Source organism: Molothrus ater, unplaced genomic scaffold, assembly GCF_012460135.2.
Source record: "Molothrus ater isolate BHLD 08-10-18 breed brown headed cowbird unplaced genomic scaffold, BPBGC_Mater_1.1 matUn_MA711, whole genome shotgun sequence".
Classification (NCBI taxonomy): domain Eukaryota; kingdom Metazoa; phylum Chordata; class Aves; order Passeriformes; family Icteridae; genus Molothrus; species Molothrus ater.
Window position 1 is genome coordinate 653 of NW_023416440.1, and position 27528 is coordinate 28180.

The 27528-nt window shown below is 52.9% G+C and overlaps 3 protein-coding genes across 6 annotated transcripts; 2 read left to right on the top strand and 1 right to left on the bottom strand.

The window, feature by feature from the left end:
* Positions 1–327: 327 nt before the first annotated feature.
* LOC118693253 (syntaxin-1B) lies at positions 328–10534 on the top strand. Of its 4 annotated transcripts, none has more exons than XM_036393647.2 (8): positions 328–385; positions 2929–3003; positions 3132–3205; positions 4694–4802; positions 5406–5479; positions 6738–6875; positions 8356–8466; positions 10314–10534. In XM_036393647.2, the coding sequence occupies exons 4-8, from the start codon at positions 4727–4729 to the stop codon at positions 10392–10394; spliced, it is 480 nt and encodes a 159-aa protein (XP_036249540.1). In that variant the 5' UTR covers positions 328–385; positions 2929–3003; positions 3132–3205; positions 4694–4726; the 3' UTR covers positions 10395–10534. The 4 variants fall into 4 exon arrangements, with proteins under 4 accessions (XP_036249540.1, XP_036249539.1, XP_054374164.1 ...); XM_036393646.2 differs by lacking the exon at positions 328–385 and adding an exon at positions 1461–1523; XM_054518189.1 differs by lacking the exons at positions 328–385; positions 2929–3003; positions 3132–3205 and adding an exon at positions 3316–3361.
* Positions 10535–13506: 2972 nt separating this feature from the next.
* MAPK7 (mitogen-activated protein kinase 7) lies at positions 13507–19402 on the bottom strand. Its single transcript, XM_036393644.2, has 7 exons — positions 19380–19402; positions 18390–18590; positions 17489–17654; positions 15570–16738; positions 14742–15106; positions 14508–14635; positions 13507–13717 (listed from the first exon to the last, which is right to left on the bottom strand). Exons 2-7 carry the CDS (start codon positions 18565–18567, stop codon positions 13576–13578), a joined length of 2148 nt encoding a protein of 715 aa, XP_036249537.1. The 5' UTR covers positions 18568–18590; positions 19380–19402; the 3' UTR covers positions 13507–13575.
* Positions 19403–19750: 348 nt separating this feature from the next.
* Positions 19751–26759, top strand: LOC118693238 (syntaxin-4-like). The gene is made up of 6 exons (XM_036393635.2): positions 19751–19879; positions 20772–20852; positions 22077–22176; positions 22718–22792; positions 24604–24671; positions 26556–26759. Exons 1-6 carry the CDS (start codon positions 19850–19852, stop codon positions 26757–26759), a joined length of 558 nt encoding a protein of 185 aa, XP_036249528.1. The 5' UTR covers positions 19751–19849.
* Positions 26760–27528: the final 769 nt, after the last annotated feature.

Genomic DNA, 27528 nt, shown 5'->3' on the forward strand with positions numbered 1-27528 from the left:
TCCCCAATTTTATCCCCAAAAAACCCAAATTTTTCCCCCAAAACTCTCCAATTTTCTCCCAAAAATCCCCAATTTTGCCCGAATTTGCCCGAATTTGCCCGAATTTGCCCGAATTTGCCCCGTTTGAGGTGGAGGAGATCCGGGGCTGCATCGAGAAACTCTCGGAGGACGTGGAGCAGGTGAAGAAGCAGCACAGCGCCATCCTGGCCGCCCCCAACCCCGACGAGAGTGAGTTCATTAATTATTAATTAATTAATTAATCGATTAATCAATTGTTCTGGTCGTTAATGGGGTTATTGGGTCATTAATGGAGTTATTAATGGGGTTAATGGGGTCATTAAGGAGCAGCACAGCGCCATCCTGGCCGCCCCCAACCCTGACGAGAGTGCGTTCATTAATTATTAATTAATTAATTAGCTAATTAATCCATTATTCTGGTCGTTAATGGGGTTATTGGGTCATTAATGGAGTTATTAATGGGGTCATTAAGGAGCAGCACAGCGCCATCCTGGCCGCCCCCAACCCCGACGAGAGTGAGTTCATTAATTAATTAATCAGCTAATTAATCGATTAATCAATTGTTCTGGTCGTTAATGGGGTTATTGGGTCATTAATGGAGTTATTAATGCGGTTAATGGGGTCATTAAGGAGAAGCACAGCGCCATCCTGGCCGCCCCCAACCCCGACGAGAGTGCGTTCATTAATTATTAATTATTAATTAATTAATCAATTATTAATTATTTTAACCATTAATGGGGTTATTGGGTCATTAACGGAGTTATTAATGGGGTTAATGGGGTCATTAAGGAGGAGCAGAGTGCCATCCTGGCCGCCCCCAACCCCGACGAGAGTGAGTTCATTAATTATTAATTATTAATTATTAATTAATTAATCAATTATTAATTATTTTAACCATTAATGGGGTTATTGGGTCATTAATTGGGTTATTAATGGGGTTAATGGGGTCATTAAGGAGGAGCAGAGTGCCATCCTGGCCGCCCCCAACCCCGACGAGAGTGCGTTCATTAATTATTAATTATTAATTATTAATTAATTAATCAATTATTAATTATTTCAACCATTAATGGGGTTATTGGGTCATTAATTGGGTTATTAATGGGGTCATTAAGGAGCAGCACAGCGCCATCCTGGCCGCCCCCCAACCCCGACGAGAGTGCGTTCATTAATTAATTAATCAGCTAATTAATCGATTAATCAATTGTTCTGGTCGTTAATGGGGTTATTGGGTCATTAATGGAGTTATTAATGCGGTTAATGGGGTCATTAAGGAGCAGCACAGCGCCATCCTGGCCGCCCCCAACCCCGACGAGAGTGCGTTCATTAATTATTAATTAATTAATCAGCTAATTAATCAATTATTCTGGTCGTTAATGGGGTTATTGGGTCATTAATGGACTTATTAATGGGGGGTCATTGGGTCATTAATGGAGTTATTAATGGGGTTAATGGGGTCATTAAGGAGCAGCACAGCGCCATCCTGGCCGCCCCCAACCCCGACGAGAGTGTGTTCATTAATTATTAATTAAATAATTATTTAATTAATGATTAATTATTAATAATTAATCATTAACCATTAATCGTTAATCGTTAATTAATTAAATAATGATTTAGTTAATGAACGAGCTAATTAGTTAACGGGATCATTATTGCCGTTATTAGTGGGGTAATTGGGTCGTTAATGGGGCCAGAGTCACTCGCCGGTCATTAATCAGTCATTAATCAGTCATTAATCAGTCATTAATCAGTCATTAATCAATCAGTAATTGGTCAGTAATTGATCAGTAACTGCTCAGTGACTGGTCAGTGGATGGTCACTCACTGGTCACTCACCGGTCACTCAGTGGTCATTAATCAGTCAATTATCAGTCATTAATCAGTCATTAATCATTCATTAATCAGCCAGTAATCGGTCAGTAACTGCTCAGTGAGTGGTCAGTCATTGGTCACTCACTGGTCAGTGGGTGGTCAGTGGGTGGTCACTCAGTGGTCAGTGGGTGGTCAGTGGGTGGTCACTCAGTGGTCACTCAGTGGTCACTCACCGGTCACTCACTGGTCACTAATCATTCATTAATCAATCAGTAACTGGTCAGTGGGTGGTCAGTGGGTGGTCACTCAGTGGTCACTCAGTGGTCACTCACCGGTCAGTGGGTGGTCAGTGGGTGGTCACTCAGTGGTCACTCAGTGGTCACTCACCGGTCAGTGGGTGGTCAGTGGGTGGTCAGTGGGTGGTCACTCAGTGGTCAGTGGGTGGTCACTCAGCGGTCACTCAGTGGTCACTCACCGGTCAGTGGGTGGTCAGTGGGTGGTCACTCAGTGGTCACTCACCGGTCAGTGGGTGGTCAGTGGGTGGTCACTCAGTGGTCACTCACCGGTCAGTGGGTGGTCAGTGGGTGGTCAGTGGGTGGTCACTCAGTGGTCAGTGGGTGGTCACTCAGCGGTCACTCAGTGGTCACTCACCGGTCAGTGGGTGGTCAGTGGGTGGTCACTCAGTGGTCACTCAGTGGTCACTCAGTGGTCACTCACTGGTCACTAATCATTCATTAATCAATCACTCACTGGTCAGTGGGTGGTCACTCAGTGGTCACTCAGTGGTCACTCAGTGGTCACTCACCGGTCACTCACTGGTCACTAATCATTCATTAATCAATCAGTAACTGGTCAGTGGGTGGTCAGTGGGTGGTCAGTGGGTGGTCAGTGTGTGGTCACTCAGTGGTCACTCAGTGGTCACTCACCGGTCAGTGGGTGGTCAGTGGGTGGTCACTCGGTGGTCACTCAGTGGTCACTCAGTGGTCACTCAGTGGTCACTCACCGGTCAGTGGGTGGTCAGTGGGTGGTCACTCAGTGGTCAGTGGGTGGTCACTCAGTGGTCACTCAGTGGTCACTCACCGGTCACTCGCGGTCACTCAGAGACCAAGCAGGAGCTCGAGGACCTGACGGCCGACATCAAGAAGACGGCGAACAAAGTGCGCTCCAAATTGAAAGGTGACCTTTGACCCCCGCCCCGCTGAGTGACCACTGAGTGACCACTGAGTGAGTGACCACTGAGTGACCACTGAGTGACCACTGAGTGACCGCTGAGTGACCGCTGAGTGACCGCTGTCCGGCCGCAGCCATCGAGCAGAGCATCGAGCAGGAGGAGGGGCTGAACCGCTCCTCGGCCGACCTGCGGATCCGCAAGACACAGGTGAGCCTTCATCATCACCTTCATCATCATCATCATCATCGTCATCATCATCAGAGCCATCATTGGCTTCATCTTCATCATTGTCCTTCATCATCGTCATCATCTTCATCCTCACTGAGCCGCTCCTCGGCCGACCTGCTGATCCGCAAGACACAGGTGAGCCTTCATCACCTTCATCATCGTCATCTTCATCATCGTCATCTTCATCATCATCATCATCAGAGCCATCATTGGCTTCATCCTTCATCTTCATCTTCATCTTCATCTTCATCTTCATCCTCACTGAGCCGCTCCTCGGCCGACCTGCGGATCCGCAAGACGCAGGTGAGCCTTCATCGCCTTCATCATCGTCATCGTCACCTTCATCATCATCGTCATCATCATTGGCTTCATCTTCATCATCATCGTCGGCTTCATCATTGGTTTAATTGCCATCGTCCTTCGTCTTCATCATCAACAACGGCGCCATCGTCATCGTCATCATCATCATCGACTTTATTGTTGACTTCATCATCATCATCGTCATCATCGACCTCATCATCGGCTCCTTCATTGACTTCATCATCATCATCATCGTCATCGTTGGCTTCATCGGCATCGTTGACTTCATCTTCATCATCATCACCGTCATCAGCTTCATCATTGTCATCGTTGGCTTCATCATCATCGTCATCGTCATTATCATCGTCACCAGCAGCAGCAGTGTATGACCTCACCTGTCCCTCACCTGTGTGACCTCACCTGTGTGACCTCAACTGTCTCACCTGTCCATATCTCACCTGTATCTCACCTGTATCTCACCTGTCTTACCTGTCGGGTCTCACCTGTCCCTGTATCTCACCTGTCCATGTCTCACCTGTCGGGTCTCACCTGTATCTCACCTGTCCATGTCTCACCTGTCCCTGTATCTCACCTGTCTCACCTGTCCCTGTATCTCACCTGTCCATGTCTCACCTGTCCATATTTCACCTGTATCTCACCTGTCGGGTCTCACCTGTCCATGTCTCACCTGTCCGTGTCTCACCTGTGTCTCACCTGCCGGGTCTCACTTGCCGGGTCTCACCTGTGTCTCACCTGTCCATATCTCACCTGTCGGGTCTCACCTGCCCCTGGGTCTCACCTGTCCATGTCTCACCTGTCCATGTCTCACCTGTCCATGTCTCACCTGTATCTCACCTGTCCCTGTGTCTCACCTGTCCCCGGGTCTCACCTGGGTCTCACCTGTCGGGTCTCACCTGTCGGGTCTCACCTGTCCATGTCTCACCTGTATCTCACCTGTCTCACCTGTCCATATCTCACCTGTCCCCGGGTCTCACCTGTCCGTGTCTCCCCTGTATCTCACCTGTCCCCGGGTCTCACCTGTCTCACCTGTCCCATCTCACCTGTCCATATCTCACCTGTCGGGTCTCACCTGTCCATATCTCACCTGTCCATGTCTCACCTGTGTCTCACCTGTCGGGTCTCACCTGTGTCTCACCTGTGTCCCAGCACTCGACGCTGTCCCGCAAGTTCGTGGAGGTGATGACCGAGTACAACGCGACGCAGTCCAAGTACCGGGACCGCTGCAAGGACCGGATCCAGCGGCAGCTCGAGATCAGTGAGGGTCACCCGGGGTCACCCGGGGTCATCCTGGGGTCATCAGGGGTCATTGGTCATCGTTGGTCATCAGGGGATGGGGACAGAGTGGTCAGTGTGAGGGACAGAGCGGTCACAGTGACCGCTGCAAGGAGCGGATCCAGAGGCAGCTCGAGATCAGTGAGGGTCACCCGGGGTCACTCTGGGGTCACCCGGGGTCATCCTGGGGTCATCTGGGGTCATTGGTCATCGTTGGTCATCACTGGTCATCGTTGGTCATCGTTGGTCATCAGGGGATGGGGAGGGACCGAGGGGTCACCGTGCACTGACCACTGCAAGGAGCGGATGCAGAGAGAGCTGGGGATCAGTGAGGGTCACCCTGGGGTCACTCGGGGTCACTGACCACTGCTCTGGTCACTCTGGGGTCATTGGTCATCATTGGTCATCGTTGGTCATCAGGGCTCAGTGGTCAGTGAGGGGGGCCAGGGGTCACTCGGGGCTCAGTGGTCAGTGTGGGGGGAGTGGTCAGGCGTGGGAATGGTCGGGGGTCACTCTGGGGGTCATGGGTCACTCAGTGGTCACTCAGTGGTCACTCAGTGGTCACTCAGCGGTCACTCTCCCCCAGCCGGCCGGACCACGACCAACGAGGAGCTGGAGGACATGCTGGAGAGCGGCAAGCTGGCCATCTTCACGGACGACGTGAGTGACCATGGCCGGAGTGACCCCCGGAGTGACCACCGGGACTGGCCAGAGTGACCCCCGGAGTGACCACCGTGGTCACCAGGACTGACCGGGACTGACCAGAGTGACCAGAGTGACCGGAGTGACCGGAGTGACCACCGTGGTCACCAGGACTGACTGGGACTGACCAGAGTGACCAGAGTGACCACCGTGGTCACGAGGACTGACCAGAGTGACCAGAGTGACCACCGTGGTCACCGGGACTGACCGGGACTGGCCAGAGTGACCGGAGTGACCACCGTGGTCACCAGGACTGACCGGGACTGGCCAGAGTGACCAGAGTGACCGGAGTGACCACCGTGGTCACCAGGACTGACCGGGACTGACCAGAGTGACCACGGTGGTCACTGGGACTGACCAGAGTGACCAGAGTGACCACCGTGGTCACCGGGACTGACCGGGACTGACCGGGGGTCACTGGGGGTCACTGGGAGGGAGTGACCAGCGGTCACTGGGACTGACCGGGACTGACCAGGGGTCACTGGGAGGGACTGGGGGTCACTGGTCACCACCTGAAGGTCCCCCGGACCAGGTGACCACCAGGTGACCACCAGGTGACCACCAGGTGATTGATGGTGACCACCAGGTGATTGATGGTGACCACCAGGTGACCACCTGGAGATCTCTGGTGACCAGCTGACCACCAGCTGACCGCCAGGTGACCGCCAGGTGACCACCAGGGGATCCATGGTGACCACCTGAAGGTCACCTGGGTGACCACCTGAAGGTCCTGGAGATCCATGGTGACCACCTGGAGGTCCTGGAGATCTCTGGTGACCAGCTGACCATCAGCTGACCACCAGGTAACCACCAGGTGACCACCTGGAGATCCATGGTGACCACCAGGTGACCACCAGGTGACCACCAGAACCACCTGGAGATCCATGGTGACCACCAGCTGACCACCTGAAGGTCCTGGAGATCTCTGGTGACCACCTGGAGATCTCTGGTGACCACCTGAAGGTCCCCAGTGCCGGCTGACCACCAGGTGACCACCTGGACATCCTGGGTGACCACCAGGTGACCACCAGGTGACCACCAGAACCACCTGGAGATACCTGGTGACCGCCAGGTGACCACCTGAAGGTCCTGGAGATCTCTGGTGACCACCAGGTGACCACCTGGAGGTCCCCAGCGCCAGCTGACCACCAGGTGACCCCCGGGTGACCCCCGGGTGGCCGCGCTGACCGCCGCGCGTGCCCCCCCCCCCCCGCAGATCAAGATGGACTCGCAGATGACCAAGCAGGCGCTGAACGAGATCGAGACGCGGCACAACGAGATCATCAAGCTGGAGACCAGCATCCGCGAGCTGCACGACATGTTCGTGGACATGGCCATGCTGGTCGAGAGCCAGGTCCGCACCGAGTGACCGCTGGTCATCCTGAGTGACCGCTGAGTGACCAGTGGTCATCGGAATGGGTTATGGGTCATTCAGAGTGACCACGAGTCGTGGTCAGTGGCCAAAGGGCATCCGCGAGCTGCACGACATGTTCGTGGACATGGCCATGCTGGTCGAGAGCCAGGTCCGCGCTGAGTGACCGCTGAGTGACCGCTGGGTGACCACGGGCCATCGGGATGGGTTACGGGTCACTGGGAGTGACCACGGGTCGTGGTCAGTGGCCAAAGGGCATCCGCGAGCTGCACGACATGTTCGTGGACATGGCCATGCTGGTCGAGAGCCAGGTCCGCACCGAGTGACCGCTGAGTGACCGCTGGGTGACCAGTGGTCATTGGGATGGGTTACGGGTCACTGGGAGTGACCACGGGTTGTGGTCAGTGGCCAAAGGGCATCCGCGAGCTGCACGACATGTTCGTGGACATGGCCATGCTGGTCGAGAGCCAGGTCCGCACCGAGTGACCACTGGTCATCCTGAGTGACCACTGAGTGACCAGTGGTCATCGGGATGGGTTACGGGTCACTGGGATGGGTTACGGGTCATCGGGAGTGACCAGTGGTCATTGGGACCCATCAAAGTCCATCTGGAGCCATTGAGGGTCACCAAGAACCCATTGAGGGTCATCTTGAGTGACCACTGGATGGGTTATGGGTCATCGGGAGTGACCAGTGGTCATCTGGGATGGGTTATGGGTCACTGGGAGTGACCATGGGTCTTCAGGAGTGACCAGTGGTCATTGGGATGGGTTAGAAGTCATTGGGAGTGACCAGTGGCCATCTGGAGCCATTGAGGGTCATCAAAGATCTCCAGAAGGTCACCTTGGAGTGACCACTGGTCATCAGGATGGGTTACGGGTCACTGGGAGTGACCACGAGTTGTGGTCAGTGGCCAAAGGGCATCCGCGAGCTGCACGACATGTTCGTGGACATGGCCATGCTGGTCGAGAGCCAGGTCCGCACCGAGTGACCGCTGAGTGACCGCTGGGTGACCACGGGTCATCGGGATGGGTTATGGGTCACTGGGAGTGACCAGTGGTCATTGGGACCCATCAAAGTCCATCTGGAGCCATTGAGGGTCACCAAGAACCCATTGAGGGTCATCTTGAGTGACCACTGGCTGGGTTATGGGTCATCGGGAGTGACCAGTGGTCATCTGAGATGGGTTACGGGTCACTGGGAGTGACCAGTGGTCATTGGGACCCATCAATGGTCATTGGGAGTGACCAGTGGTGACCATCACTGACCAGTGGTCACTCGGGGTGACCATGGGGTTGATGAGTGACCGCATCGAGCACAACGTGGAGCACTCGGTGGATCACGAGTGCCCAGCGGTCACTCTGAGTGACCAGTGGTGACCATGAGTGACCAGTGGTGAGCATCACTGACCAGTGGTGACCATCACTGACCAGTGGTCACTCAGGGTGACCTCTGACCCCAGGGGGAGATGATTGACCGCATCGAGTACAACGTGGAGCACTCGGTGGATTACGTCGAGCGCGCCGTGTCCGACACCAAGAAAGCCGTGAAGTACCAGAGCAAGGCCCGGAGGGTCAGTGGGGACACTGGGATGGACTGGGATATACTGGGATTGACTGGGAGGGGACTGGGAGGGTCAGTGGGGACACTGGGTTATACTGGGTTATACTGGGATATACTGGGAGGGTCAGTGGGGACACCGGGATGGCCTGGGAGGGACTGGGTTATACTGGTTTATACTGGGAGGGACTGGGAATGACTGGGAGGGTCAGTGGGGACACTGGGACATACTGGGTTATACTGGGAAGGGACTGGGAGGGAACTGGGAGGAGACTGGGATGGACTGGGAGGGTCAGTGGGGACACCCGGTTATACTGGGATATACTGGGAGGGACTGGGAGGGGACTGGGGGGATGGAGTGGGTTATACTGGTTTATACTGGGAGGGGATTGGGAGTGACTGGGAGTGACTGGGAGGGAACTGGGTTATACTGGGAAGGGACTGGGAGGGTCAGTGGGGACACCGGGACCAACTGGGTTATACTGGTTTATACTGGGAGGGACTGGGAGGGGATTGGGAGTGACTGGGAGCTACTGGTTTATACTGGGAGGGGACTGGGAGGGACTGGGAGGGACTGGGGGGATACTGGGACATACTGGGTTATACTGGGAGGGGACTGAGAGTGACCAGGATGGACTGGGAGGGAACTGGGAGGGACTGGGAGGGAATTGGTTTATACTGGTTTATACTGGGAGGGACTGGAGGGAACTGGTTCATACTGGTTTATACTGGGAGGGAACTGGTTTATTCCGGGTTATACTGGGTTATACTGGTTTGCACTGGTTTGTACTGGGAGGGGCTGGGGCTGGGGGTGGGGGAGGGGGTCGGTGATGTTCCGCTGTTCTCTCTCCCCTCCCCCGCTGCCGGGACGTCCCAAAAATTCACCCAAAAATTCACCCAAAAAAAAAAAATTTCATCGGGATTCATTGAATTTCATCAAATTTCATCGAAATTCATTGAATTCCATCAAATTTCATCGAAATTCATCAAAAATTGATTGGAATTCATTGAATTCCATCGAAATTCATCGAAATTCATCGAAAATTGATTGGAATTCATTGAATTCCATCGAATTTCATTAAAATTCATTGAATTCCATCAAATGTCATCGAAATTCATCGAAAATTGATTGAAATTCATTGAATTCCATCGAAATTCACCCAAAATTTGTTGGAACGCATTGAATTCCATCAAAATTCAATGAAATTCACTGAAATTCACTCAAAATTCATTGAAATTCATTTAACTTTATCGAAATCCATAAAAATTCATCAAAATTTGCATGAAATTCATTGAAAATCATTTAACTTTATAAAAATCCATAAAAATTCATCGAAATTTGCCTGAAATTCATTGAAATTCACTCGAAATCCATCAAACTCATAAAAAAAAAAAATCATCGAAAATGCATCAAAAATTTACCAAAATTCCCCCCAAAATTCATCAAAATCCATGCAAATCCACCAAAAATTCACCCCCCAAAAAATCCATCGAATTCACCCAAATCCATCGAATCCATTAAAACCCATCAAAATTCACCGAACTCACCCCAAACCCACCCAAATCCAATCGACCGAAATTCACCCGAAAAAACCCACCCCAAACCCACCCAAAATTCACCCCCCCAAAAAAAAAACCACCCCCAAATTTACCAAACACCCCAAAATCCCGCTCAAAATCCCCCCAAAAATCCCACAAAAAATCCCCCCAAAAAATCCTCAAAAAATCCCAAAAAAATCCCCAAAAAAATCCCCAAAAAATCCCCAAAAATTCCGAAATTTTCCCCCAAAATTCCCCCCAAAATGCCCCGATTTTCCCAAACCCGCCGGAATTCTCCCCAAACCGCGGGCGCGGCCGCAGAAGAAGATCATGATCATCATCTGCTGCGTGGTGCTGGGCGTGGTCCTGGCCTCCTCCATCGGGGGCACCCTGGGCCTCTGAGGCCCCTCCCCCCCGGCCCCGCCCCCCTCTGACCAGGCCCCGCCCCCCCCGGTGCCCCTCCCCGCCCAATATCCCCATGGATTAATTAATCAACCGCATCAATCGCGAATAAATTAACGAATTAATTAATTGCGAACGGACGAACCAGCACGTGGTGGTCCCGTCACCGCCGGCCACGCCCCCTTTATTTTTTCTCCCCCCCCCGAGGCTCCGCCCCCGTCCGAGGTGGTGGCAAATCTAAGCTCCGCCCCCCCCTTTGTTCCTCTTCTTCTTCCTCATTGGTCTTCATCCATCCCGTCATGCCCCGCTGGCCACGCCCACGAATCGGGGTTGGGTTGGGTTGGATGAGTTGGGTTGGGTTGAGTTCATTTGGTTTGGTTGAGTTCAGTTGGGTTGGGTTGGATGAGTTGGGTAGAGTTGGGTCAGATGGGTTGGGTTGGGTTGGGTTGGGTTGAGTTGGATTGGATGAGTTGGGTTGGGTTGGGTTGGGTGAGTTGAGTTGAGCTGAGTTGGGTTGGTTGGGTTGGGTTTGGTTGAGTCGGGTTGGGTCAAGTTGGGTTGAGTTGGATTGGATGAGTTGGGTTGGGTTGGGTGAGTTGAGTTGAGCTGAGTTGGGTTGGGTTGGGTTGGGTTGAGTTGAGTTGGATGGGTTGGGTCAAGTTGAGTTGAGCTGAGTTGAGTTGGGTTGAGTTGGATTGGATTGGATGAGTGGGGTTGGGTTGAGTTTGGTTGGGTTATGTTGGTTTGGGTTGAGTTGGATGAGTTGGGCTGGGTTTGGTTCAGTTGAGTTGAGTTGGGTTGAGTTGGGTCAAGTTGGGTTGGGATGGGCTGGGTTGAGTTGGTTTGGGTTGAATGAGTTGAGTTGGATGAGTTGGGTTGGGTTGAGTTGGGTCAAGTTGGGTTGGGTCGAGTTGAGTTGGTTTGGGTTCAATGAGTTGGATTGGATGAGTTGGGTTGGGTTGGGTTGAGTTGAGTTGAGTTGGATTGGATGAGTGGGGTTGGGTCAAGTTGAGTTGGGTTGGATGAGCTGGGTTGGGTTGAGTTTGCTTGGGTTGGTCGAGTTGGGTCGGATGAATTGAGTTGGGTCAATTTGGATTGAGCTGAGTTGGGTTGGATGAGTTGAGTTGGGTTGTGTTGGGTTGAGTTGGGTTGGATGAGTTGGGTTGGGTTGGGTTGAGTTGGGTTGAGTTGACCAACCCAAGCGGGGCGGGGGAGGTGCCATCGTCCCATTCCCACCGCGCCGACCAACGCGACCATCACCAACCACTCTAACCAGTCCCCAACTGGTTAAACCATCACCAACCAGTCCCCAACTGGTTAACCCTCCATTGACCAGTCCCCAACTGGTTAAACCATCACCAACCACTCTAACCAGTCCCCAACTGGGTTAACCCTTCATTGACCAGTCCCCAGCTGGTTAACCCTCCATTGACCAGTCCCCAGCTGGTTAAACCATCACCAACCAGTCCCCAGCTGGTTAACCCTCCATTGACCAGTCCCCAACTGGTTAAACCATCACCAACCACTCTAACCAGTCCCCAGCTGGGTTAACCCTCCATTGACCAGTTCCCCAACTGGTTAATCCTCCATTGACCAGTCCCCAACTGGGTTAACCCTCCATTGACCAGTCCCCAGCCTGGTTAACCCTCCATTGACCAGTCCCCAGCTGGTTAACCCTCCATTGACCAGCCTAACCAGTCCCCAGCTGGTTAAACCACCACCCACCCAACTGGTTAACCCATCCCTGACCAGTTGAACCAGTACCCAATGACGTCACTGATGGCCCAATAACTCAATCAGTGACCTGATGATGTCATCGATGACCTGATGACGTCATCGATAGCACAATAACCTCATCGATGAACCAGTGACGTCATTGATTACCTCATCGATCGCCGATGGCCTCATTAAAAACCCAATCAACGACACAATGACGTCATCGACGACCCAATGACGTCATCGATGACCCCAACCAATCCCCCTCCCCCCACTTAGATTTCCCACCCCGCTGGGGCCCCTCCCCCACCCCCCGAATGGCCTCTCCCCCCACAGCGGGAAGGGGGAGGGGCCTCTCCCCAAGCCCCTCCCCCCCAAAGCCCCGCCCTCCTCCCCAAGCCCCTCCCACTCCCCCCCCCCGCGCTCGTGGTCTGTGATGTCTTTGCTACGAAAGCCATTGCCAAAAACGCAGCCGGCTCCGCCTCTTCTTCCTCCCCTCGCCCTCCTCGTCCTCGCCCTCCTCATCCTCCCCGAGGCGGGGGTGGGAGGGGCCCAAAAATGGCGGAAACTCAGCCAGAAAAAGGCGGAAACCCCGCCCCAAAAAGGCGGAAACTCCGCCCCAAAATGGCGGAAATTCTGCCCCAAAATGGCAGAAACTCCGCCCCAAAATGGCGGAAACCCCGCCCCAAAATTGCAGAAATTTTGCCCCAAAATGGTGGAAACTCCGGCCCAAAATGGCAGGAACTCTGCCCCAAAATGGTGGAAACTCAACCCCAAAATGGCAGAAACTCCGCCCCAAAATGGCGGAAACCCCGCCCCAAAATGGCAGAAACTCCGCCCCAAAATGGCAGAAACTCCGCCCCAAAATGGCGGAAACCCCGCCCCAAAATGGCAGAAACTCCGCCCCAAAATGGCGGAAACCCCGCCCCAAAATGGCGGAAACACCGCCCCAAAATGGTGGAAACCCCGCCCCAAAAATGGCGGAAACTCCGCCCCAAAATGGCGCAAACCCCGCCCCAAAATGGCAGAAACTCCGCCCCAAAATGGCGAAAATTCTGCCCCAAAATGGCGGAAACTCCGCCCCAAAAATGGCAGAAATTTTGCCCCAAAATGGTGGAAACTCCGCCCCAAAATGGTGGAAACTCAACCCCAAAATGGCGGAAATTCTGCCCCAAAATGGCGGAAACTCCGCCCCAAAATGGCAGAAATTCTGTCCCAAATGGCGCAAACCCCACCCCAAAATGGTGCCAACCCCGCCCCAAAATGGCAGAAACTCCGCCCCAAAATGGTGGAAACCCCGCCCCAAAATGGCGCAAACCCCGCCCCAAAATGGCAGAAACTCCGCCCCAAAAATGGCGCAAACCCCGCCCCAAAAAGTCACGCGGGACCGGGGGCGTTTGGGTCCAAAGTTTAATGTGGGCGGTCTGGGGGGGCGTGGCCGCGGGTGCGGTGATGAGGGGCGGGGTCAGGGGTCGGGGAGGTCGTCGAGCATGGGCGAGCCCAGGGTGAGGTCGCGCTGGAGGCTCTCGAGCGCGGCGGGGCTGAGGCGGTGAACCTCCAGCCAATCGGCCAAGAGCGACGCCGAGAGCGGCGCCGAGTCCAAATGGCTGCGGTCGGGGAAGGGGGAGGGGTCGGCACAGGGGGACACGCCCACCGCGCACGGGGAGGAGCCAATGAGAGACAGCACAAGGAGACCCGAGCCAATGGAACCCAATCAACCCAACCCAACCCAGCAGAACCCAACCCAACTCAATAAACCCAAACCAATGGAACCCAACCCAAACCAATCCAAACCAACCCAACTCAATAAACCCAACCCAGCAGAACCAAATAAACCCAACCCAACCAACCCAACTCAATAAACCCAACCCAACCCAACCCAACTCAATAAACTCAACCCAATGGAACCCAATAAACCCAACCCAACCCAACCCAACCCAACCCAATAGAGCTCAATAAACTCAACCCAATGGAACCCAACCCAACCCAACCCAACCCAATGGAACCCAACAAACCCAACCCAACCCAACCCAACCAAGCTCAATAAACTCAACCCAATGGAACCCAACCCAACCCAATGGAACTCAATAAACCCAACCCAACCCAACCCAACCCGACTGAACCAAATAAACTCAACCCAACCCAACAAAAGCCAATGAAACTCAACCCAACCAAACCCAACCCAACCCAATGGAACCCAATAAACCCAACCCAACCCAATGGAACCCAATAAACCCAACTCAACCCAACCCAACTCAATCAAACTCAACTCAACCCAACCCAACCCACTGGAACTCAATAAACCCAACCCAACCCAAGAAACCCAAGAAACCCAACCCAACCCTTCCAACTCAACCCAACCCCACCCAACCCCCGCCCCCCCAGGCCCCTCCCCACCTCTCCTTGGCCTCGCCCACCATGTCGAGCGATTGGCTCAGGAACTCCTCCAGGTCGAAGCCGACGCCGTAACCGGCGCCGCTGCCCTTGGGCGTCACCGGGAACACCGGCGGCAGCGGATCCTCCACCTGCCCGAAAAGGGGGCGTGGCTCTCTCCCGGGGAAAAGGGCGTGGCCACGCCCAGACCCCCGCCCACTCACCCCCCCCCTTTAAACCCAGCCCCGCCCCCCTCACCTGCGACTTCTGCAGCTGCTGCGTCACCGTGGCCACGTCCGGAGGCTCCGCCCACCCCACGGGGCCCGGCCACGCCTCGTTGGGCGGGGCCGCGCAGGGGGGCGGGGCCTGGGGGCGGGGCTGGGCGCCGTCGGCCATCTTGGTCCAGCGCTCCAGGAGGTGCCGGTCGTCGTCGGTGAGGACGAGGCCGTGGAGCCCCTCCCCCCGTGGGCGTGGCTCGCGCCGCTCGCGCTCGCGCTGCTTCTTCTCGCGCTCCTTGGCGCGCTCCTGGCGGCGCCGGCGCTTCTCCTCGCGCTCGCGCTGGCGCTCGGCCGCCGTCACCGGCTTGCGGCACTCGGGCGCTTCCGGCGCCGCGCAGGGCGGGTCTGGGGGAGGGGCCAAGCGGGGGGAGGGGCGGGGTGGTCAACGGGTTGGGTCAAAGTCAACGCGACTCAAGGCAAGGCAAGCGAAGTCAATGAATTAAAGTTGAGTTGACTCGACACAACTCAACCCAACTCAACTTGACCCAACCCAACCCAACTTGGTCCAACCCAACCCGACTCGACCCAACCCAACCCAAATCCATCAGCTCAACACAACCAAAGTCAACCAAACTCAACCAACTCAATGAAACTCACTCAACTCAACCCAACCCAATTCAACTTCAATCAACTCAACCCAAGCCAACCCAATCCCACCCAACCCAACTCAACCCAACTCAATCAAATCAACCAAATCCAACCCAACCCAACTCAACTCAACTCAACCAAATCCAACCCAACCTAACCCTACTCAACCAAAACCACTCAACCCAACCCAACCCAGCCCACCCCAACCCCTCCCCCCGACCTTTGCTCTTGTTCCTCATGGCCGATTTCAGCAGCGCCGCCTTCAGCGCCGCCTTGGTGTCGTCCGAGATGGCGCCGTCCCTCTTGGGCGGAGCCACCACCGCCGGCCCCGCCCCCGCCGCCGGCCCCGCCCCCGCCGGCTCCGCCTTCACCCGCGGCGACTCCATTGGGCAGTCGGGGGCGGGGCCGGGGCTGGGCATGTCCACGTCGGCGCACGGCGGCCATGACGGATCGTTGGGCGCGTTGAGGTCGGCGTTGACCGCGCTGAGCTCGACGCCGACGCCGTTGTTGGCCGCGCCGACCTCGACATTTCTCCTGCTGACGTCATTGGCCGCGTTCGCGCCGCCGGCCACGCCCCCCGGGGCCGGCGCGATCTGCCGCCGGATGCCGTCGCGCCGGGCGTGGAAGTCGGCGATCTCGGCCACGATGGCCGCCTTGATCTCCTCCTTGGTGAGCGCCTGGCGGTCGAAGGCGAAGTCGAAGGCGGGCACGCACTCGGGCTCGTCCTCGGGGTCGTGGTACTTGGCCAGGAAGGGGTGGCGCAGCGCCTCGGCCACGCCCACCCTCTCGCGGGGGTCGAAGCGCAGCATCCGGCCCAGCAGCGCCAGCGCCGCCGGCTCGGCCTGGCCGAAGAGGCTCTCCCAGGGCACCGGCGGGCGCGGCGGCAGGCTCTGCACGTAGGCGCGGACGCGCTCGGCGCCGATGGCGGCCATGACGCCCGGCGGGGGCGTGCCCAGCACGGCCATGATGAGCTGGAGCTGGTGGACGTAGTTGCGGCCCGGGAAGAGCTGGCGGCGCCCCAGCATCTCGGCGAAGATGCAGCCGACCGACCACATGTCGATGGCGCGCGTGTAGCGGTGCAGGGAGAGCAGCAGCTCCGGCGCGCGGTACCAGCGCGTGGCCACGTACTCGGTGAGGAAGGGCTTGGTGTGGCGCGGGTCGGCGCCCAGGCCGCGGGCCATGCCGAAGTCGCCGATCTTGAGCTCGCAGTTCTCGTTGACCAGGAGGTTGCTGGGCTTGAGGTCGCGGTGGAGGACGTTGGCGGAGTGGATGTACTTGAGGCCGCGCAGGAGCTGGTAGAGGAAGTAGCGGACGTGCTCGAGGGTGAGGGGCTGGGAGGAGTGGATGATCTGGTGGAGGTCGCTCTCCATGAGGTCCAGAACGACGTAGCTGGGGGTGGGCGAGGGGCGGGGTTGGCCGAGCCGAGTCAATGGAAGTCAACGAAAATCAACCCAACTCAATGAAACCCAAGTCAATGAAATTCAACCCAATGAAACTCAAACCAACTCAACGAAAGTCAACAAAGCTCATCCCAACTCAACCCAACCCAAGTCAATGAAACCCAAATCAATGAAAATCAACCCAACCCAACTCAATGAAACTCATCCCAAGTCAATGAAAGTCAACCCAACCGAACTCAACCCAACCCAAGTCAATGAAAGTCAACTCAACTCAACCCAACTCAAGTCAATAAACCCAACTCAACCCAACCCGACCCAACCCAACTCAATGAAAGTCATCCCAAGTCAACCCAACTCAATGAAGCCCAACTCAATGAAAGTCAACCCAACTCAACGAAACTCAACCCAACCCAACCCAAGTCAACGAATTCAACTCAACCCAACTCAACCGAGCTGAGTTCAACTCAACCCAACTCAATCCAAGTCAACCCAACCCAACAAACCCGACCCAACTCAACCAAACCCAGTAAATTTAACGCAACTCAACCCAAGTCAGTCAATTCAATCAACCCAACCCAACCAAACTCAGCCTAAACCAACTCAATGAAACCCAACAAACCCAACTGAACCCAACCCAACTGAACTGAACCCAAGTCAAGCAAACCCAACCAAACCCAACCCAACCCAACCCAACGCCACTTCAGCCCCTCCCCCCCCCCGAGCCCCGCCCCCCTCTCACACGTTCCGGAACTCTCCGTAGGGGCCGCTGGGCCGCAGGATGTCCTTGATGCCGATGATGTTGTCGTGCTTGAAGTGCTTGAGGATCTTCAGCTCCCGCAGCGTCCGCTTGGCGTTGGTCACCACGTCGAAGGCGTTGGGGATCTTCTTGATGGCCACCTGCTGGCCTGGGGCACACGGGTGTGGCCAGGTGGGCCCCAGGTGAGTCCAGGTGTGTCCCCAGGTGTGTCTCACCGGTCCCAGGTGTCTCCAGGTGTGTCCCAACCACCCCAGGTGTCCCCAGGTATCTCCAGGTGAGTCCTAACCCACCCCAGGTGTGTCCCAGGTGTGTCTCACCTGTCCCAGGTGTGTCCCCAACCCCCCCAGATCTGTCTCGCCTGTGTCAGGTTCACCCCAGGTGTGTCTGGGGGGGATCCAGGTGTGTCCCAGGTGTGTCCCAGGTGTGTCCCCAGTTGTCCCCCAGGGTTCTCTCACTTGTCCCAGGTGTGTCCCAGGTGTCCCCAGGTATTTCCAGGTGTAGCTCAGGTCTGTCCCAGGTGTCCCCAGGTGTATTTCAGGTCTATCTCAGGTGTCCCCAGGTGCATCTCACCTGTCTCAGGTGTCCCCCAGGTGTCCCCAGGTGTATCCCAGGTGTGTGTCACCTGTCCCAGGTGTACCCCAGGTATTTTCAGGTGTCTCCAGGTGTGTCCCCAGGTCTATCCCAGGTGTCCCCAGGTGCGTCTCACCTGTCCCAGGTGTCCCCAGGTGTATCCTGGCTGTACCCCGGGTGTGTCCCAGGTCTATCTCAGGTGTGTCTCACCTGTCCCAGGTGTATCTCATGTGTAACCCAGGTGTCCCCAGGTGTCCCCAGGTGCGTCTCACCTGTCCCAGGTGTGTCCCAGGTGTCCCCAGGTGCGCCTCACCTGTGTCCCGTCTCCGCGCCGAGCTGACCACGCCGTAGGCGCCGGTGCCGATGGTCTCGATGATTTCGTAGTCGTCGCCCACCTCGAAGGTGACGTCGAGCGCCCGCGAGCGCAGCAGCGCCAGCGGCCCCGGGGGGTCCCGGGGCGGCTCCTCGGGGGCGGGGCCGGGGTCGCCCATCGCACCTGGGCAGGTGGGGGCACCTGGGGAGGGCAGAAATCGCCTGAAACGGACCCAAAATAGCCCTAAATGCTCCCAAAATGACCTTGAATTGACCCAAATTCACCTGAAATGGACCCAAAATCGTCTTGATTGACCCCAAAATCACCTGAGAGGGGCCAAAAATGACATTAAATGGTCCCCAAAATGACATTAAATGGACCCAAATTCGCCTTAAATGGAACCAAAATGACCTGAAAGGGACCTGGGGGGGGCCCAAAATCTCCTTAAATGGACCCAAAAATCACCTGGAGGACTCAGAAGAATCGTCAGCAAGGGACCCAAAATCCCCTGAAATGGACCCAAAGTCTCCTTAAATCAGCGCCAAAAAAATCAACTGAAAGTGACCCAAAATCGCCCAAAAAAGGACCCAAAAATCACCTGGGAGGAAGGAAAATCAACGGAAAATGACCCAAAATCCCCTTAAGGGCACCTGGGAGAGACCAAAATCCACCCAAAATTGACCCAAAGTCTCCCGAAAGGGACCCAAAATCCCCTTAAGGGAACCAAAAGATTCCTTAAAGGGACCAAAGTCACCTGAAATGGACCCAAAATCGCCTCAAATGGCCCCAATATCATCCAAGAGGGACCCGAGGACCCCAGAATTCCCTTAGAGGGACCCAAATTCCCCTAAATTGACCCAAAATCGCCCGAAATGGCCCCAACCCCCCCCAGCCCCCCCCCCCCCCACATTGGTCCCTCCCGTTTCCCGCCCCCCCCGAGGGTCGCGGTGGGCGGGCCCGTTGCCATGGCGACCCCCGCGAGCTGCTCACCGCTCCCGCCGAAACCCGGAAGCGGCTCCGCCCCAGGCCACGCCCCCTCTCCGTGGTTTATTGGAAGCACTTCCTGCTCGTCTCGGTGGTTTGCGGGAAGACTTCCGGGTGTCTCGATGGTTTTTCGCGGCAACTTCCGGCTCGTCTCTGTTGTTTTAGAGCTTTTCCGGTCTGTCTCTATGATTTTGGAGGTCTTCAAGTTCATCTTTATGATTTTGGAGAGACTTCCGGTTTATCTCTATGGTTTTGGAAGCATCCACCTCATCTCCGGGGCATTTCCGGTTATTTTCCGGGTTTTCGCTATGATTTCCGGTTGGTCTCTATGATTTTGGAGGACTTCCTGTTGGTCTCTATGGTTTTGGATGACTTCCGGTCGGTCTCGATGGTGCTGGAGGACTCTGAGGCCTCTCTATGGTTTTGCCTGTGGGTTCTGCGCATGCGAGGCGCGGCCACTTCCGGTTGTATCCGCCATGAGGGACCGGACGCGGGAACTGCATCAGGCGAGAGGCGAAAAAATGGGGAAAAAAGTGCAAAAATCGGGAAAAAGAGGAGAAAAAACGTTAAAAGGAGCCCGGAATCGGAACCGGGGACCCCAAAAATGGGGGAGAAGTGGCGGAAAATGGGGAGAAAAAGGAGAAAAATGGGGGAAAAGAGGCGAGAAATGGGAAAAGGCCTGAAAATGGCGGAAAAGGGGAAAAAAGGCCAAAAATGGAGAAAAAAGGACAAAAAGTGGGGAAAGGAGCCCAAAATCGGGATCGGGGATGTGAAAAACAGGGGAAAGTGCCAAAAATGGGGGAAAAGGAGAAAAATGGGGGGAAAAAATCCCAAAAATGAGGAAAACATCTCTAAAATTGGGGAAATTAGACCAAAAAATGGATTAAAAACCCTCAAAAATGGGGAAAAAGAGCACAAAAATGGGAAAATGAGATAAAAAATGGAAAAAAAATCCCAAAATTGGGAAAGAAGCAAAAAGTGGGGAAAAAAGGCCCCAAAATGGGGAATTTATCCCCCAAAGTCGGGAAAATGAACCCAAAAATGGGGAAAAGGAGGGGAAAATGTGAAAAAGGCGCCAAAAATGGGAAATTTAACCCCAAAATGAAGAAAAAGAGCCCAAAATTGGGGAACTGGAGGTGAAAAAGGGGGAAAACAATCGAAGAATGAGGAAAAATTTGGATTTTTCCCCCCAAACCTGGGATTTTGGCCCCAAAATGTGGAATTTTCTTTCCAAATCTGGGTTTGGTTTTCTCCAATTTGGGATTTTTTTCCCCAAAATTCAGAAATTTTTTTTCCCCAAAATCCGGAATTGTTTCCCGCCAAATTTTGGATTTTCGGCCCAAATTTTGGATTTCCGGCCCAAATCTGAGATTTTTTCCCCCAATTTTCCCTTTCCAGGTCTCGGACTCGGACTCGGAGGGGGAGGGGCCGTGGGGGGAGGGGCGGCTCCTCAGCCCCCAGGACCCCGCCCTGGCCCAGGTGGGTCCCGCCCCCTTTTTGCCTCTCATTTGCATCTCATTTGCATCTCATTTGCATCTTGTTTTCCCCTCTTCTGGTTCTGGCGGGGTTGTCTTGTGGTGATATCGTGATCCGGCCCCTTCCTATCGCGATAGAACCGGTCCCTATCGCGATCTGACCCCTTCCTATCGCGATAGAACCGGTCCCTATCGCGATCTGACCCCTTCCTATCGCGATGTCCCTGTCCCTATTGTGCCATGTCCTGTTCCTATCGCGATATGGGGGCGCTGTCACGATATAACCCACTGATATCACGATATAACCCACTGATATCACGATATAACCCCTTCATATCGCGATATAGCCTGTCCATATCGCGATATAACCAGTCAATATCACATCATAACCCCTTCCTATCATGATATAACCCGTCCATATCACGATATATCGCGACAGGGGCGCCGTGTCCGCGCGTCCCTGCGGGCGCTGGCCCTGTGGGATGTTCTATATCGCGATATAACCCATCCATATCCCGATATAACCCATGGATATCGCGATATATCGTGACAGGGGCGCCGTGTCCGCGCGTCCCTGGGGGCGCTGGCCCTGTGGGATGTTGTATATCCCGATATAACCCATGGATATCCCGATATAACCCGTCCATATCACGATATGTCGTGACAGGGGCGCCGTGTCCGCGCGTCCCTGCGGGCGCTGGCCCTGTGGGATGTTCTATATCCCGATATAACCCATGGATATCCCGATATAACCCGTCCATATCACGATATATCGCGACAGGGGCGCCGTGTCCACGCGTCCCTGCGGGCGCTGGCCCTGTGGGATGTTGTATATCCCGATATAACCCATCCATATCACGATATAACCCATGGATATCCTGATATAACCCATCCATATCCCGATATAACCCATGGATATCACGATATAACCCATGGATATCGCGATATAACCCATGGATATCCCGATATATCGCGACAGGGGCGCCGTGTCCGCGCGTCCCTGCGGGCGCTGGCCCTGTGGGATGTTCTATATCCCGATATAACCCATGGATATCGCGATATAACCCGTCCATATCACGATATATCGTGACAGGGGCGCCGTGTCCGCGCGTCCCTGCGGGCGCTGGCCCTGTGGGATGTTGTATATCCCCATATAACCCATGGATATCACGATATAACCCATGGATATCCCGACATAACCCATGGATCTCCCGATATATCGCGACAGGGGCGCCGTGTCCGCGCGTCCCTGCGGGCGCTGGCCCTGAAGGCGGCGGCGCTGGAGCAGCTCCAGGAGAGAGCCCTGGGAACGCCCCTCCCCCCACCCGGTCAGTCGGGGAATTCGGGGAAATTTGGGGAGAATTTGGGGAGAATTTGGGGAGAATTTGGGCATTTCTGGGGAAAAATTGGGAGAATTTTGGGGCAGTTTTGGGGAATTTTTGGGGGAATTTTTGAGGAAATTTTGGCGGAAATTTTGAGGGGTTTTGGGGGAGAATTTTGGATGAATTTGGGCAATTTTGGGACCAATTTTTGAGGGACATTTCAGGATTTTTGGGTGAATTTTGGAGGAGAACTTTGGGGAAATTTTGGGTGAATTTGGGGCATTTTTTGGATGATCTTTTTGGGGGAAAATTTTTGGGGGATTTTAGGGCAATTTTGGGGAATTTTGGGGGATTTTTGTGGCAGTTCAGGGCAGTTTGGGGGGAGAATTCTGGGGGGGATTTGGGGAGGAATTTTGGGAGATTTGGGGAGGAATTTTGGGGGGGTTTTTGGCCGAATTTTGCCCATTTTTGGGTGAATTTTGGTTGAATTTTTGTGCCAATTTTGGGTGATTTTTTGGGTGAAATTTCCCCGGGTTTGGGTCTGCAGAGCTGCAGGAGGAGCTGCAGCAGCTCCGGGACGAGATCCAGGATCTGACCCGGGAGATCCAGGGCGGGCTCAGAGGTAACCACAAAACACCCCAAAATTACCCCAAAAAATGCCCAAATTTACCCCAAAAATAACCCCAAAAAATCCCCAAAATTACCCCAAAAATAACCCCTAAAACAACCCCAAAATTACCCCAAAAATCCCCAAAATTACCCCAAAAATAACCCCGAAAACACCCCTAAATTACCCCAAAATTACCCCAGAATTTCCCCTAAAATAACCCCTAAAACAACCCCAAAACACCCCAAAATTACCCAAAAAATGCCCAAATTTACCCCAAAAATAACCCCTAAAACAACCCCAAAACGCCCCGAAATTGCCCCAAAAAATCCCCAAAATTACCCCAACAATAACCCCAAAAACACCCAAAAATACCCCAAAAATAACCCCAAAAAATCCCTAAAATAACCCCTAAAACACCCCAAAATTACCCCAAATAACCCCAAAATTACCCCAAAAATAAACCCAAAAATAACCCCTAAAACAACCCCAAAAATAAACCCTAAAATAACCCCTAAAACACCCCTAAATTACCCCAAAAATAACCCCCAAAACAACCCCAAATTACCCCGAAAAATAACCCCAAAAATAACCCCCAAAACACCCCAAAATTGCCCCAAAAAATCCCTAAAATTACCCCCAAAATAACCCCAAAATTACCCCAAAAAATCCCTAAAAATGCCCCAAAAATAACCCCAAAAATGCCCCAGAATTGCCCCAAAAATCCCCATTTTTCCCATTTTGGGTTTTTTCCCCAATTTTGGGATTTTCCCAATTTTGGGGTTTTCCCAATTTTGGGTTTTTCCCATTTTGGGATTTTCCCAATTTTTGGGTTTTTCCCATTTTTTCCCAATTTTGGGTTTTTCCCAATTTTGGGATTTTCCCAATTTTGGGATTTTCCCAATTTTTGGGATTTTCCCAATTTTCGGGGTTTTTCCCAATTTCGGGTTTTTCCCAATTTTGGGATTTTCCCAATTTTTGGGTTTTTCCCATTATTCCAAATTTTGGGGTTTTTCCCAATTTTGGGATTTTCCCATTTTTCCCAATTTTTGGGATTTTCCCAATTTTTGGGATTTTCCCAATTTTGGGATTTTCCCAATTTTGGGGTTTTCCCAATTTTTGGGGTTTTTCCCAATTTTTGGGTTTTTCCCAATTTTGGGATTTTCCCAATTTCGGGTTTTTCCCCAATTTCGGGGTTTTTCCCAATTTTGGGGTTTTTCCCATTTTTGGGATTTTTCCCATTTTTGGGATTTTTCCCATTTTTGGGGTTTTTCCCAATTTTGGGATTTTCCCAATTTTGGGATTTTCCCAATTTTTGGGTTTTTCCCAATTTCGGGTTTTTCCCAATTTTTGGGTTTTTCCCCATTTTGGGTTTTTCCCAATTTTGGGATTTTTCCCAATTTTTGGGGTTTTCCCATTTTCCCAATTTTGGGTTTTTCCCATTTTGGGTTTTTCCCAATTTTTGGGGTTTTCCCATTTTTCCCAATTTCGGGGTTTTTCCCAATTTCGGGATTTTCCCAATTTTGGGATTTTCCCAATTTTGGGATTTTCCCAATTTCGGGGTTTTTCCCAATTTTCCCAATTTTGGGTTTTTCCCATTTTTGGGTTTTTTCCCAATTTTTGGGTTTTTCCCAATTTTTGGGTTTTTCCCATTTTTCCCAATTTTGGGGTTTTTCCCAATTTTGGGATTTTCCCAATTTTGGGTTTTTCCCAATTTTGGGATTTTCCCAATTTTGGGCTTTTCCCAATTTTGGGCTTTTCCCAATTTTGGGATTTTCCCAATTTTGGGATTTTCCCAATTTTTGGGTTTTTTCCCCATTTCCCAGCCCTGGCCCCGCCCAAGGAGGACGAGGAGGCCCCGAACTCCATCGGGGCTCGGCTCAGGCGGACCCAGGTCGGGATTTGGGGCAAATTCCGGGGATTTTGGGCAAATTCGGGCAAATCTGGGGAATTTGGGGTTTCTGGGGGAATTTTTGGGGGGAATTTTGGGGAGTTTGGGGCGAATTTGGGGGATTTTGGGTGTGAATTTTGGGAAGGAATTTGGGGGAATTTTGGGGATTTTTGGGTGGAATTTAAAGGAATTTTGGGGTCAATTCCAGGGATTTGGGGTAAATTTGGAAGATTTTGGGGTTTTTTGGGGCTTTTTTTGGGTGAATTTGTGGCTATTTTGGGATTTTTCTGGGGCTTTTTGGGGTTTCCTGGATGGGATTTTGGGTGGATTTGGCTGAATTTGGCCATTCCTGGGTGGATTTTATGGGGATTTTGGGGATTTTGGCCATTTCTGGGTGGATTTTCCTCATTTTAGGGTCGATTTTTTTGGGGTTTTTTTGGGATTTTGGGGTTTTTGGGGTGGCCCTGACCGATTTTGGGGGTCCCTGAGTGGGATTTTGGGATGATCTGGCTGCATTTTCATGGGGATTTTTTGGGATTTTGGCCATTTCTGGGTGAATATTTTTGGGGTTTTTAGTGGATTTTGGCCATTTCTGGGTGGATTTTCCTCATTCCTGGACGGATTTTTTGGGGTTTTTTGGGATTTTGGGGTTTTTGGGGTGGCCCGGATGGATTTTGGGGCTCCCTGAGTGGGATTTTGGTTTGATCTGGGTGGATTTTCCTGGGAATTTTGGGGGATTTTGGCCATTTGTGGGTGGATTTTGGTTGGGATTTCTTGAGATTTTGGCCATTTCTGGGTGGATTTTCCTCATTTTAGGGTCGATTTTTTTGGGGTTTTTTGGGATTTTGGGGTTTTTGGGGTCACCCTGACCAATTTTGGGGGTTCCTGAGTGGGATTTTGGGTTAATTTTGGCTGCATTTTCATGGGGATTTTTGGGATTTTGGCCATTTCTGGGTGAATATTTTTGGGGTTTTTACTGAATTTTGGCCATTTCTGGGTGGATTTTCCTCATTCCTGGACGGATTTTTTTGGGTTTTTTTGGATTTTGGGGCTTTTGGGGTGGCCCTGACGGATTTTGGGGCTCCCTGAGTGGGATTTTGGGTTGATCTGGGTGGATTTTCCTGGGGAATTTTGGGGGATTTTGGCCATTTGTGGGTGGATTTTGGTTGGGATTTTTGGGGATTTTGGCCATTTTTGGGTGGATTTTCCTCATTTTAGGCTTGATTTTTTGGGGGTTTTTTGGGATTTTGGGGTTTTTGGGGTCACCCTGACCAATTTTGGGGGTCCCTGAGTGGGATTTTGGGTTAATTTTGGCTTCATTTTTATCGTAATTTTTGGGATTTTGGGTTGATCTGGGTGGATTTTCGAGGGGATTTTTGGGGATTTTGGCCATTTCTGGGTGGATTTTCCTCATTCCTGGACGGATTTTTTGGGGTTTTTTGGGATTTTGGGGTTTTTGGGGTGGCCCTGACCGATTTTGGGGGTCCCTGAGTGGGATTTTGGGTTGATCTGGGTGGATTTTCATGGGGATTTTGGCCATTTCTGGGTGGATTTTGGTTGGGATTTTTAGGGATTTTGGCCATTTCTGGGTGAATTTTCCTCATTTTAGGGTCGATTTTTTGGGGGTTTTTTGGGATTTTGGGGTTTTTGGGGTGGCCCTGACGGATTTTGGGGGTTCCTGAGTGGGATTTTGGGTTCATTTTGGCTGCATTTTCATGGGATTTTTTGGGATTTTGGCCATTCCTGGGTGGATTTTCGTGGGAATTTTGGGGATTTTGGCCATTTCTGGGTGGATTTTCCTCATTCCTGGACGGATTTTTTGGGGTTTTTTTGGGATTTTGGGGTTTTTGGGGTGGCCCTGACGGATTTTGGGGGTTCCCACCCCAGCACGGGCTCCTGGCCCAGCAGTTTTGGGGGCTCACGGGGTCCCTCCAGGCCGCCCAGGGCCGCTACCGCCAGCGCAGCCTCCAGCGGCTCCAGAGGCAGCTCCAGATTGGTGAGAACCCAAATTTGGGGGGGCCCCCAAAATTCGGGGGAGGTCCCCAAAATTTTTTGGGGGGGTTTCTGGATAATTTTGGGGGGGGGTCCTGAAGAATTTGGGGGGGTTCTGGAAAATTCTGGGGGGTTCTGGAAAATTTTGGGGGAGGAGGGAAAAATTTGGGGGCGTTTTGGGAAGTTCGGGGGGAGAGCGAAAATTTGGGGTTCCTGAATTTGGGGGGGGGGTCCCAAAAAATTTGGGGGGGTCCCAAAAATCCTGGGGTGGTTCTGAATGAATTTTGGGGCTTCTCGGAAAATTTTGGGGCAGTTTGGGCAAAATTTGGGGTTTTTGGAAAGGTTGGGAATGAGGGAAAATTGGAGGGGGGGGGTCCCCAAAACTTTTGGGGTCATTTTTGCATTTTCTGGGTCCCATTCCCCATTTTTGGGGTCCCTTGTTCCAATTTTTGGGGCTCCTGAACCAAATTTTGGGGTTTTTCCATCATTTTTGGGGTCATTTCCCAGTTTTGGGGTCATTTTCCTCATTTTTGGGGTCATTTCCTCATTTTTTGGGTCATTTCCCAATTTTGGGGTCATTTCCCGGTTTTGGATTATTTTTCCTCATTTTTTGGGGTTTTTTCCTCATTTTTGGGGCCATTTCCCATTTTTGGGGTCATTTTCCTCATTTTTGGGGCCATTTTCCTCATTTTTGGTCAAATTCCCCATTTTTGGGGTCAAATTTCCCATTTTTGGGTCAAATTCCCCATTTTTGGGGTCAACCCCCCCAATTTTTGGGTCAACCCCCCCAATTTCTGGTCATTTCCCTTTTTTTGGGGTCAAATTTCCCATTTTTGAGTCAAATTCCCCATTTTTGGGTCAATTTCCC

What these genes read in the sequence shown, in the direction of transcription:
- LOC118693253 (XM_036393647.2), top strand. Translation starts at nt 4,727, where the DNA reads ATGACCGAGTACAACGCGACGCAGTCCAAGTACCGGGACCGCTGCAAG. An exon ending in CCATGCTGGTCGAGAGCCAG is followed by an intron (nt 6,876 to 8,355) that starts GTCCGCACCGAG and finishes CTCTGACCCCAG; the next exon opens with GGGGAGATGATTGACCGCAT. An exon ending in ACCAGAGCAAGGCCCGGAGG is followed by an intron (nt 8,467 to 10,313) that starts GTCAGTGGGGAC and finishes GCGCGGCCGCAG; the next exon opens with AAGAAGATCATGATCATCAT.
- MAPK7 (XM_036393644.2), bottom strand. Translation starts at nt 18,567, where the DNA reads ATGGGCGACCCCGGCCCCGCCCCCGAGGAGCCGCCCCGGGACCCCCCG. An exon ending in CATGAGGAACAAGAGCAAAG is followed by an intron (nt 15,107 to 15,569) that starts GTCGGGGGGAGG and finishes CCCCTCCCCCAG; the next exon opens with ACCCGCCCTGCGCGGCGCCG. An exon ending in GTGGGCGAGGCCAAGGAGAG is followed by an intron (nt 13,718 to 14,507) that starts GTGGGGAGGGGC and finishes CCCCGACCGCAG; the next exon opens with CCATTTGGACTCGGCGCCGC.
- LOC118693238 (XM_036393635.2), top strand. Translation starts at nt 19,850, where the DNA reads ATGAGGGACCGGACGCGGGAACTGCATCAG. An exon ending in GGACGCGGGAACTGCATCAG is followed by an intron (nt 19,880 to 20,771) that starts GCGAGAGGCGAA and finishes TTCCCTTTCCAG; the next exon opens with GTCTCGGACTCGGACTCGGA. An exon ending in CTCGGCTCAGGCGGACCCAG is followed by an intron (nt 24,672 to 26,555) that starts GTCGGGATTTGG and finishes TTCCCACCCCAG; the next exon opens with CACGGGCTCCTGGCCCAGCA.